Below are 12,330 nucleotides of genomic sequence, written 5' to 3'. Positions count from 1 at the left end.
GCCAGCTAATGTTGGGCTCTACAACTGTGTTCTGTCTCAGGTGTTGGGAATGGGAGAAACATGGAAGGGTGGTGACGTGGGTCGTTCTATCGGTGGAGGGCAAAAAGTCAGACTACTGAAGGAGGCTATGGAGGCTCTGGCTGACCAGGAGGATCTTGTTGTCCTTTCCGTGGATAGGTATGTTGACGAACAAAGACATTTCTAGCTTTTGTTTTATCTAGCTTTACGTGGCCGTATCATTGTCACCATTTTAGTGGCTTGAATTCAATTTACTCTACCTTTCCTTTGTAGTCTGACTTTTCATTTAACAATTCAGATTCAGGAGCAAATATATCTCAAAGCCAAAATTAATCTGTGTTCAGTGATCCCCTGCTGATGGATGATTTGAATATTAACTATCTTCCCTGAAAGAGTAATATTTACCAAGAGATATTACTTTAGACTACTGCAAAGAAGTTAAGTCACTCATTCGGATTCCATGTTTGTAGCCAACACGTATAATTAAGAAAAATAATAAAATTGTTATCATTTTTTCTTTGCTCATTTATGTGTGCATTCATTGTTTTAGAGATTGAGCTTTGTTCTGACATAAAACAATTCCTTAAGAAGGAATTAAGACATTAAGACTCATTTTTCCAATCCTAGACTGTAATAACTGCTATGAAAGAGATGCCTTCTCATTGAGGTTTCTGCACATTCATGTAGCTTTAAACCGCCCTTAAATTCATATTCAGGCAATATTACAGAGCATCTGCAAATATATGAAAAGAGTCATTTTCACAAGCAGGTAGCTGAATTATGAGTTTTCAATGCTGATGGAAAGTTTCACTGACTTAATGTGAGTGGTTTAGAATAATAATAGCTTTGCAGGCCATATTTCTTCAAATAGAGCAGAAGATGATGATACTTAGCGTACTATGTCACATGAATAATGTAAGCTATAATTGCTGTGCAAAGCTGTCACACCCTTGAAACAGGTTATATGGGTGTGTGTGTTTTTTTCTTTTTTAGAGGAAATAATTGTAGTGTAGTGTAATAAACTGCTTCTGCACTTCAACAAAGATTATGAGACATTCAAATGTATTTTAAAATCTATAATCCACACTGGCTGTTTGACTGTCTGATTCAGTCACAACCTTACATTTTGTCCTATACGTAATTCACTGACTGAAATGTAATAGAAATACCCAAAGTGATAATAAATTGATTGCATGCAATGTAAAAGCCATGTCCCTTAAACAGACTTCAGTTGTCACTAACAGCCAGAATGTTTACAGTCGCTATGTGCACATTTAGTATAAGCATTTGCCATGTGTGAAAGGACTTTTAGGCTTTAAAATAGAAATTTAACCAGTATATGAACACACCATGTAGTGCATTGTGCACCATTAAACATGGATTTAAAGATTAGCTTTTAGTGTTCTCTATTAATTACTTAAAGATGAAACATAAAACAGCACTTATTTCCTGTCCTGCTATTGATTTATTTCACCTGGTTACTCTGGTGTAGATGAGAAAGCCACTAGTGATCACACTACTTAAACTGTATTTTAGTGTCAAGTTATGATCTAAAACCAAGTCAAAACCAATCACCACAGCCACATTCTAGTTTTCACCTTTTAGTTCAATTGTAGAAACAAAGAAATTGAGCAATCATAATGATAATATAGGAAACACCCACAAAAAGAATATAAAGTAGACTATAGAAAATGAATTCCTTCCCAGGCCACGTTAGCCTTACATCTATTTTCATAATTTACTTTTTAAACATTGTTGTGAATGTTTTGGTATGGATTGCACATGCTTTTATACTACAACAACCACTATGGTGAGCTTACAAAGGCCAGAGAGTACTTATACGAACACATGTCGACCAGATGTGGATACAGTAGAGCACAGGCTTCCTCACCTATGTTAGAAGTTTCTTCCTCTCGTTACATGCCTGACCAAGGTGGTTCAGGATGTCTTTAATTTTCTTGCCATCTTATATAAATTGTGTGTGTATATAGTACAGGATTTTTTTTTAGATCTGTCAATATTAGACTACAGTAAAAGTCACATCCAGAGAAGGGTGTTTTACAGTCAGTGACTTTGTTGAACTGGTGTCATTAAAATGAATCGACTCTTTTACTGTTCGACTCAAAGTTAAATCTGCAGAAACATGAAGAGTTTCCACATCCTAAAATATCTGCCTTTTAAAAAACAGCCTGCTTTCAAACAAGTCACCACTGGGCCTGTTTAATAATGGGTAAGGCGCCTGCTCTGTCACAGAACTTTGTGTGTATTGTGTGTTAATGTCTGTCAAAGCAGGACTCTTTTTGAAATACCTTAGAGTACAATCCAGAAATGCTTTCCTATACAAACGCTCACTCAAAACAGCTCGCCGTTTGCATTTAGGTTTCTATCTGTCTCAAGCAAGTAGAAACCTGGGCTTATTGTCAGATGCAAGAAAAAAATTACTGTAAGTTCAGAAAAATGTGAGACTGCCCCTGAAGGGGAAAAAATGATAATCCGTTGTATTTTATCTTCACTCCTTCCTTTTAGCTATGATCTTATCTTTGCTGCGGGACCAGAAGAGATTCTCAGGAAGTTCCAGCAAGCCAATCACAAAGTGCTTTTTGCTGCAGAGGGACTGGTATGGCCAGATAAGAAACTAGCTGACAAGTACCCTTCAGTCCGCAGCGGCAAGCGTTACCTCAATTCTGGAGGTTGGTTCCAAAAATTTTAAATATGACTGAAATGTTGAATTGTTTTTGCTTCTTGAAACCCCATTGTCGTGCTGATGATGCAGTGTTGGGATAATGCAGAGGTTACTCAAATTACTCAACGATCATGTCACACAAAGTAGATGTTCAAGTGTCCTTAACCCAACCCTCATGTTATATCCTAACTCTCCCCTGACACTAACTTAAATTGTATCTACCATAAACCTGAAGATAAAACAATACCCATACACTGGAATGAATAATCCCAATGTAGTGTGATGGTTATCTTTTTTTGTCAATATGGGGCAACATGAAAAAAAGAATAACCTGCATTATCTGAGGATAGTATTATGATTTTTATCAACTTCATGTTGTTTAAATGATAGCCATTTTATTCATTATTATGTACGTAGCATTTTTATACTGGGGTAGACCAGTGTTTGAGTAACCTGGTTGTAAACCCATAACTTGTGTGCATGGATTTCTAAATTGCATCATGAGCTGTCAAACTTTGAAGAACTGCAGGCTTAGTTGGAATTCAGGGGGCTGAGCAGCAGTGCAGCTTTGGTGTTATTGGTCTAAAGAGTGGTGGACCGACTTCAAGAAATGACAACAAACTTGTGTTATTTTTAAAGACTTCTATTACTATCTCTTGCTGTAAAATGGAAGTATATTATCCCCCATTAACTGGCTCTTTGAGGTATTTCTTGTCCAATTGAACAGTAGGTGACAGAAACCCATTCATGTGAACATTAACAGCATACTTAGTTCCTTTTTAACCCCTTTTCACTCAAGATATGTTTTACTGGTCACTCTATGTGCAGTAATTTTTAACAAAAGGAACAGTAACAGCTTGCCCTCATCCATAATCCCCACGACATCACCAGCTGCTGCCTACCAGTTGTTCAGGACATTGAATTACTGCTTACTCTGTGGTCATCAGTCTGGTCTGACCTCCCATATTGGAGCCTAGCTGTCTCAGACTGATCACAGACTGTTTTTAGCATTCATTTTCATTGACATGACATGTGGATTTGGCTTGGCCCCCATAATATGCCACAGTTTGTATAAAATTGCAGGTTTTGTTTGTTTTACATGGTTGCCGCCCAAGTGACCATCAGGAAGTTTTATAGCATCTGGACAAACTCTCCTGTGTCTGAGAGAGCACAGTATTTTGGGAACAGCATCAATATATAACAGGGTTCTTTTTGTGTGTGTTTATTAAAGTATATCACATCTACTCACAAACCAGACTTATATAGGCTGAAACTAGGTACCTGAAACCAATGGTTTTCTTAAGTTTTCAACAGTCAGTCTGTCAAAATATATTATTCCATGGTACAGTACGTGTTTCTTTCTAACAACTTTGTAGTCAGGATATTGAACACTCTGTTCCCAGCAAGTCAAAACAGTGGATTTTTGCATTGGGTCAAAAAGGCATGTACTTCCCAGCACTCTCTGGGATTTAAAAGCCATCATTTTGTGGATAAGCTACCAAAAATATGATTTGCATTAAATGTCATGATTTCCTTTTATCTTTTTTTCCCGTTCCTGCCATTTAGATTATGTCATGTCTGTAATGCTTTTTTTAAACGTTTGGATGCAAAATGCTGCACGCCAGCAACATAGCCAAACCCTGCAATCTGTCACTGTGGTCAGTGTCCTTGAGCAAGGGAAGACATTTAGAGTGGGTGTGAGATACTAACACACAAAGTTGGGAGACAGTTATAATGTATAGATTACAGCTTTCTTGCTGACCATTATTGCAATTCTTTCTATCTACATACTGTGGGAAGAAAAAGTCCCTGCACATTTATTCTGCGTTTGGGATTATTGCCAAAACGCACACTATGGGTACAGCATTGAGGCAGTATATTGTAATTGTCCCTAACAGTCAGTTGCCAGTTGTTTATGACCTTGTAAATGTCCCTTCGCAGCTGAATGTGTGTTTCACACCGTTTATTACTTGCAGGTATAATCGGCTATGCCCCATACATAAACAGAGTTGTTTCACAATGGAACCTCCATGACAATGACGATGACCAGCTCTTCTACACAAAAATATATGTGGATCCTTTACAGCGAGTAAGTATCTTGTCAACACTTCAAGGGAAACACCTGCATTAAGAATTCCAATATGTTAGTTTAGGAGCTTAGGAGAAAAAAGTCCAATACCCTCCCTTCACCCTGCCACTTGCCCTTACCCCTCTGCTTCACATGTTCACCTGTAGTAGTACGGTATCCTGTTAATTAAAAAAAAAATGCTAAATTACATTAGACAGTAGAGGCACAGCAGCAGCGAGAGTACAGTAGCCCATACATTCAAAAGTAACCATGCATGTAGATTGCACTGGGTCTGAGAGGACTGTAATTTCATTTTTTGCATTTTGTATGTCATGCATATTGCAATTTTTGACAATAAAACTGACTTGACTTGACTTGACTAGATGCAAGGGAATACCAGTTAAAAGGTATCAATGGTGTTAACAGAACGTAAACAACGATTTGTGAGTGATAGTAGTTATTTCCATGTCCGTTTTTGAAGCTTGAAATTATTTTATAAACAAAGTCAACACAGTTCAGTCATTATTCATTATTTGCCATATGTAATATTACGTAAACATAGGGAAAACAATGGAAAATATTTCTCAACGAGAGTGTGGTACACTCAGTAAATGTTTCAGCACCATAGAAAGAAAATAAGTAATGTTATATAAGAAACAAGAAAATACATAGCAGCAATATAGCAGCTATGCTCACAGCAATGCTGTTTTATTATCGCCATTTATCAGAGCTACCAAGGGGGAGGGGGTGGCGCAGGTGTACTTGAGCTACTCTCTCAAAGCCAGAAACCAGAGAATTCAGTGTCTAACATGTCATGTCATCAGGCAAAAAGTCTGGAGCTGCTGCACAGACAATGCATGGGAGGTATACACCAATTTTGTTTGTTTTGCATTTTAACCCGAATTAGTTTTATACTATTGTAGTGCTCAGAGCATTACCCTAGGTTATATAAGGTCATTTATGACATCTTTCTCGATTTGTTGTAAAGCAGTTCCAGTCTTTATACTTGATGATCATAGACTTGAGTTATGGCAGTCTAGTTTTTTGAATCTGTAGAAAGTTGTTCATGTTCATTAATATTTTTGGAATGTCTTAGACCGTAGGAATTACATGTAAGAATTTTGTCATTGGGTGTAGTTTCCCTTAAATATGAAAATAAATAGGTATAGAACTGGATGGCTAAGATACTGTCTGTGTTTTTATGTATTTCAGCAAACTCTCAACATGACTTTGGACCACAAGTGCCAGATTTTTCAGAACCTGAATGGGGCTGTTGGTGAGAAATCACAGACACTGAACCAATCTGTATATTATCTGTCGAAAATGTGAAAGTAAATTATTTAAATACCCAGGTTTATGCTGGCTTTTGTAAGCTAAAAAATAAAACAAGTTTAAGTTCTGGTCCCAAACTTGACTGCATATTTTCAGAGCAGTAGTAGTCCTGGCAATTTACTCAGTAAGTTATAAACCTTCACAGCTCTAGCCCATATGGTAACTCCATTTTCATAACCTGGCCTAAAATGTATCTTGTTCCTTTTTTGGCAGACGAAGTGCTTCTGAAGTTTGGAACAAACCGCGTAAGAGTTAGAAACACAGTGTATGATTCTCTGCCAGTGGTTGTCCATGGCAACGGAAACACCAAAGTGAGTAAAAAGTTTAGCCCTCAGGCACACCTTACAGCGTATTTATGACACAGATATTAATCATGTTCATGTAGGATGCTAACTTTGAGTTGAATTATTGAACTCTTTTTTTCCATTTGCAAATTAGTTTCCATTTTTAATCACCAACCTTAATCACCAAATATTTTATTTCAGTGCAGAAATTCCCACACATTCAGGAAATGTATACATACTGTTCATATGTAGCCTGCCAGTTACCCTGGCCATAAAGCCAGCTCATTATTTAGTGGAGGAGAGAGGTCTGGCCAAAACTAAACTATAATGTGGCTGTCCATGTGTCACCCATTTTCTTTTTACCATCGCTCTCTGTAAATCAGGGTGATGGGCTAAGTAAGCTAAAAAGCAGGATGTTCGTCTGATTTTTTCTGGCCTTTTTCCTTCCTCCTATTTCTTCACAAGTCTTGCCCCACCACCAGCCGCCTGTCTTAGGCCTTTGGTAGTAAACCAAACCCAACAAATTGTTGAGTCATTTTTCCCAGAGAACTCAACATCTGGAGGAGAAGCTCTAAATGGTAGATCACAGAATCCCTGTTCTAGCAGAGTTCCCTACTATTTAGGCTGCTTGCTAGATATCCGACCATTAGTTCATTAATATTTTCCAGTTATAACACCAATTTCAATCTGGTTATAGAGACATGAATCAAATACGAATCTCTTATCCCAGCCCGCCTGTGATAAGAGATTCGTACACAGTAGAGCACTGAAACCACTCCCCTTAAATCTGAACTTTTAATGCACATGTTATACAAATAGCCATAATTATGATGAGAATATGTCAAACAGGATGAAGAGAACTGAGAAGAAAAAGTATAATAACACTGGGGTGTTAAGTCTCAGTTTCACTAGAAGAGACATTTAAAGCCATATGGTTTTTAGTCGGACAAGTGATTCTGCTTGGTCATCACATTTCTCACAATAAATAAAGGAACTGAATATTATATTCCAAGTTAGGATATGCCAAACACATCATGATGATCTTAGTGAATGCCGCTAAATCATAGAAACTATTTGGAGTTTTGCTTATGCTGATATTAATCTACTATAACCTGGCATTCACCTGCACTGAATTCTTTCCTTTACAGATGTACTTGAACTACTTGGCCAATTATGTCCCTGATACATGGAACTATGAACATGGGTGTAGCCACTGTGATGACGATATTGTGAACTTGTTGCAGTTAAAGGTAAGTGCTTCAAATTAAGTAATTTTCCTTCCATTTGCTGACCTCTTTAGTCCATATTTTGAAACAGCTGCTGTGGAAAGTTTTTATTGAGCCACCTCCCTGTAGACACAGGAAAGGATGGCACATCGTTTGGTCTTCTAGCGTGGACCATCTTTCTATCAACCCCGATGTCTAGACAGCAGGACTGGAGCCCAACTTGTCCTATTTCAACAGATATGCCAGACTGTTGGTGCTGCACATATATTCCTTTCCAACAATAATAGGTTACGTGCCCGTTGGTCCTTTTGGACCCTTTTAAAAGAGCATAAGTGCCAGAGAAACTCCTTGGGCAAGAGGAAGCATTGCACTGCTGTGGTGCAGGATATGGCTTCTGGGGTTTTCAAAAGGGCTCATTTAAAGGGGTGTCACTGTCGACCAGCCTGCCTTTTAGTGGGCTTCTCAGTATGGGTTTTATCCACAATAGTAAGTTAGAGTGGTTATGCTGAAAATTTGTCACAGATTTAAGCCAAGGCTGGCAACGTATAGACAGCCAGAATGCCAAGCACTAGAAAATATCTCTGGCTGTGTGGCTTCTTCTTTCAACAATTGTATGGACATTTACATAAGACTTTGTGGGCAGAGTACTGAAGCATACACAAAATCCTAGTTAATCTATCCTATTATCCATTTGTTTAACCTACTCTGTGTCTGCAAATTATTTCCTTAACCAGTTCAAAAGAAAAACCCAATCAAAACAAGGTCTCCCCACCAAAAGCCCAATGTCAATCACAAAATGTAATACAGAGTCGTGAGGAATCCTTTAATGTTTACTGTAATTCTGTAGGCTGCATGAATAAATGTGCTTCAATAGTTTCACAAGAGCTGATTCAATACAAACCCAGCTACAAAAAAGCCATTTCTGTGAATGTCGCTCTCAGTTACCTTCCATAATGAATGCAGAAAAATGCAAGTGAAGACATTTAATTCCACTGTGCCACTCTGTGTGTTTGGGGCCGACATGTCTGTAAGCTCAGGTCATGTGGAAACACTGGTCATACTGTGTCCAGGCCTTAATTGTGGTGTAAACCCAGGCCACTTTCTGTCTAGCTTTGTTCTCCGTATACTTTGGTTTTGGGAATAAGCTTAAACTCTGCAAAGATACTGCAAATGTTACACTATAGCCCTACAGTATACTGGGCCTGGTGCCTTCACAACCTATTTTTGTCCAATGTGATCAAATGAAAGTCTATGTGTTGTTTCTGTCACTTTTAATAGATTCTTTAGTCATTCTTTTCTTGTCTTTTTTCCCATCCCTTTCCTTTTTGTTGCCTCTCCGCTGTATGTCCGTAACAATTTAAGCTCACATTGGCAAGATGCTTGAGTTCCTTCTTCTTGTGCCTGGAACACAGACATTGCGAAACCCAAATTAGACGGTTCTGCTCGAAACCCTTTTCATCCTTGGCCCAGACCTTTACTGTGAACTGGTCAAGAGGATGAGGAGACCAGACTGAGCTGTGTGGGCTGGAGCTCAGTGTCATGGGAAAATGTTCCCCTCTTTATTCTCAGTGTCTCTCGCTTTATTTCTCTTTATATCTTCTTTGCCCCTAACTGTCAAAGCAATCATTTTCTACATGGACTGTTCCCTGGCATGTGATATACGTGGCAGTCTGGGTTAGAAGTTAGAGTCCCTGTAAAGCAGTGCATAGGGCTGTCCCCGATTAAAGAAATTATTTGTCGGATAACACTCATTAGATTGTGTTGACTAATCCACAAGTTGATGCAATCGTCAGATCTGTGAGACTGAGTTTCTCCACAAAAACTCATGCAAAAGCACCACTTTAGTTTGTATACCAGAAATTTGGTCTTAAGTTTCTTGGAAATAAGTCATGAGAAAGCATTCAAAAAAGAACTAATCGACAAAAGCAATAGTTGACTGAAACGAAAATGGACGATTCGTCAGCAAGGGGGCAGCTCTAATAGAACCAAAAGATATCCAATCATGTTTGGCACAGATCGTTCTAATGTAAACAGTTGAAATATGTATTTAAAAAATGTATGTTGAAAATTGCAGGAATTAATTACAGGGAACGTGTCAGTTAATTAAGAGCATGTATGTTACATTAAAGCAAAGAAAATGCAGTTATAGAGATCATCTGTTGCAATTTCACTGTTTATTTATGTCTGACGTGATATGTCAAACCATCCATGATTTATGTTAAACAGTGACTCTTCGTTAAGACCTGTTGAGTGAAATAAGACTAATTTATCTTCCCTGTAATCTAAACAGGAGTATCCAAATGTGTTGGTTGGAGTATTCATTGAGCAGCCAACTCCATTTCTTCCTGAATTCTTCCAGCGGCTGCTGACCCTGGATTATCCCAAAGATAAACTTAACGTGTTTATCCATAACAATGTGAGTGCATGCAGCTGCAGCTGCCCTTAGGTTTTATTCTATAGCTCTACCATGCATCACTTCTTATATGTGGCTTTTAATCCATTAATATTGGCTCTCCTCTCAGGAGGTTTACCACGAGAAGCACATCCAGAAGTTCTGGGAAGAGAACAGGAATGTGTTCAACAGTTTTAAGGTTGTGGGACCAGAGGAAAATTTGAGCCAAGGAGAGGCCAGGAACATGGGCATGTATGTCTGTAAATCTATCATCTCTCAGGGCCTGTGGTTTGAAGAACAAAATTGATTAAACCAGATAATGGTGTTTTTGGTTCAAATTAATTATAACCTAAAGGAACTGAATGTTAAATTAGTTTTAAACCTCTAGATGGTGATTGCATGATTTCTATTTAATAAAATAATCCTTTTATGTTGCAGAGCAATGGTAATGCATTGTTTTCGGGTGGTTATGATGGGCCTCCGGGTACTAGTTTCAAACAAAATGTTTTATGCACATATGTATTTATTTATTTAAATATTGTCTGCTCAATAGTTTGCTCTCCAGTATTAATATTGTGTCTCTTTTTGGCTACAGCATGGGATATACTACATAGCAGTCAAATAGGTGCAGTATTTGTCCCTGAATCCTGATATGAACCCTCTCTTTCATTCCTCAATGTTAAATAATAGTCTGTTGTCACGGTGATAATTCACTCTGTGAGGCCTCATCACAGAGATCCTATCAACAACACAGTATGCCTAGAGGCATTGGTCAGGACAGCCCTATAATAAAGAAGTATAAGGTTTATTAGTAGTCTCTAATCTTCCTTAAATCGCATTATCCACTGGAGGCTTAAAGATAGTCAGTGAGAGTCTGACTCTGCAATTGAAAATTACATCTTATACTTAGGTGCTGATAAATTTCCACGTGTGACCGTGATTACTTCCAAGTATTTTATTGACTGTAATCATCCCTGGGTTGAATAATCACTACTTTCGCTGCCATGTCTGTGTTTTTGATTTCATTAGGGATCTTTGCCGTAAGGATGCCACATGCGACTACTACTTCAGCATAGATACAGACGTGATGCTCACCAACAGACAGACATTGAAGCTCCTCATTGAGCAGAACAGGTAATCATATGGTAGCTGGAATAGAAACCACACTGGAACCCTTTGAAAACCCCACCCTAGTTGTTGTGATCGTTCAACCATTCAAAGTGGCAGAACCACAGGAACATTACAGCCGAGTGAATGAAAGTTTAAAAATAAGCTGCTCTGGCTTCCTGTTTTTGCCTGGCCACATGGAAACGGTGAAAGAGTCCATTGCACATACCCCGATATGCCACTTTGCATTATGCAAAAAACAAACATGCAAACAATTTTCCCTTCTGCAGATTGTGATTGTAAATAAACCTTCCCATAAACTCAATGCTGTGGCATTGTAACCTATGGGAGGCGTGTGATGTAAAACCCCTTCTAGGATATTTAAAGACAGCATGAGAATTCTCTGCTGGCACTGAAGTTGTGGGAGGGAAAGGCCAATCTGTCGAAACTAAAAGAAACTTTTGCATTAGTATACTGTAGTGCATCCATATCAACCAACACTGTGATGTATTGCTCAATTATTCTAAGTCTTTCCAGTTCATTTCACAGAAGAAAATCCCTTTCATTGTGGTTTGGGTTAAAACTAACAAAGAACAGCAGTGGAAAAATCCTATGTTACTATGTAATATGAATTCAAAGAAATAGACCAGATTCAGGGTTTTAGAAAATAGCCTGCTGAAGCAAGCTGTTGAATCCAGTCATGCATGATTTAAGGCTCTGTATTATATTATGCACTTCTACGATCTGTTAGTGACTTGGCAGTGATCATATCTTTCCATGGAGAGCTTGAACTCCTTGGTGCAGCAGCACTACAAGACCAAGTTTGTTAGGTCGTTGGCTCTGTGAGATGTCACTGATTTTTATCTACTTTGACAGAATTACCATCTCGCCATTCTGCCTTCTGCTTCCTACAGAAAAATAATTGGTCCCCTTGTCACTCGGCACGGCAAGCTGTGGTCCAACTTCTGGGGAGCCTTGAGTCTGGATGGTTATTACGCCCGCTCTGAAGATTATATCGACATTGTGCAGAGAAAACGTGTGTAAGTCACAAGTGCAATACGGATACACACACACAGCGATGGCTTTGCATTTTTATGGTTCACACACCATGGATGTCTCAGCGTGTCCACAACTACAATAAATCTCCTCTTATTGTGCCAAAACAGTTCTTATCCATGTTTAGCCATAAACAACAAGACTCATAAGATGTCTTCTTTACG

General features: G+C 38.4%; 1 protein-coding gene across 2 annotated transcripts in view; it reads left to right on the top strand.

Annotated features, from left to right (window-relative positions):
* Nucleotides 1–12,330, top strand: part of plod2 (procollagen-lysine, 2-oxoglutarate 5-dioxygenase 2) — a 30,628-nt gene that overhangs the window by 11,300 nt on the left and 6,998 nt on the right. For both annotated transcript variants that reach the window (XM_083935774.1, XM_083935773.1), the window contains 10 exons: nucleotides 41–177; nucleotides 2,545–2,708; nucleotides 4,678–4,790; nucleotides 5,982–6,045; nucleotides 6,315–6,412; nucleotides 7,534–7,635; nucleotides 9,902–10,027; nucleotides 10,134–10,255; nucleotides 11,033–11,137; nucleotides 12,025–12,150. In XM_083935774.1, the coding sequence (XP_083791900.1) occupies nucleotides 41–177; nucleotides 2,545–2,708; nucleotides 4,678–4,790; nucleotides 5,982–6,045; nucleotides 6,315–6,412; nucleotides 7,534–7,635; nucleotides 9,902–10,027; nucleotides 10,134–10,255; nucleotides 11,033–11,137; nucleotides 12,025–12,150 (1,157 nt within the window). The remainder of the gene's footprint in view (nucleotides 1–40; nucleotides 178–2,544; nucleotides 2,709–4,677; nucleotides 4,791–5,981; nucleotides 6,046–6,314; nucleotides 6,413–7,533; nucleotides 7,636–9,901; nucleotides 10,028–10,133; nucleotides 10,256–11,032; nucleotides 11,138–12,024; nucleotides 12,151–12,330) is intronic.

Source organism: Echiichthys vipera (assembly GCF_963691815.1).
Source record: "Echiichthys vipera genome assembly, chromosome: 21".
Lineage (NCBI taxonomy): Eukaryota > Metazoa > Chordata > Actinopteri > Perciformes > Trachinidae > Echiichthys > Echiichthys vipera.
The sequence above is the reverse complement of the archived record's forward strand: the minus strand, read 5'-3'. Positions and strand labels throughout refer to the sequence as shown.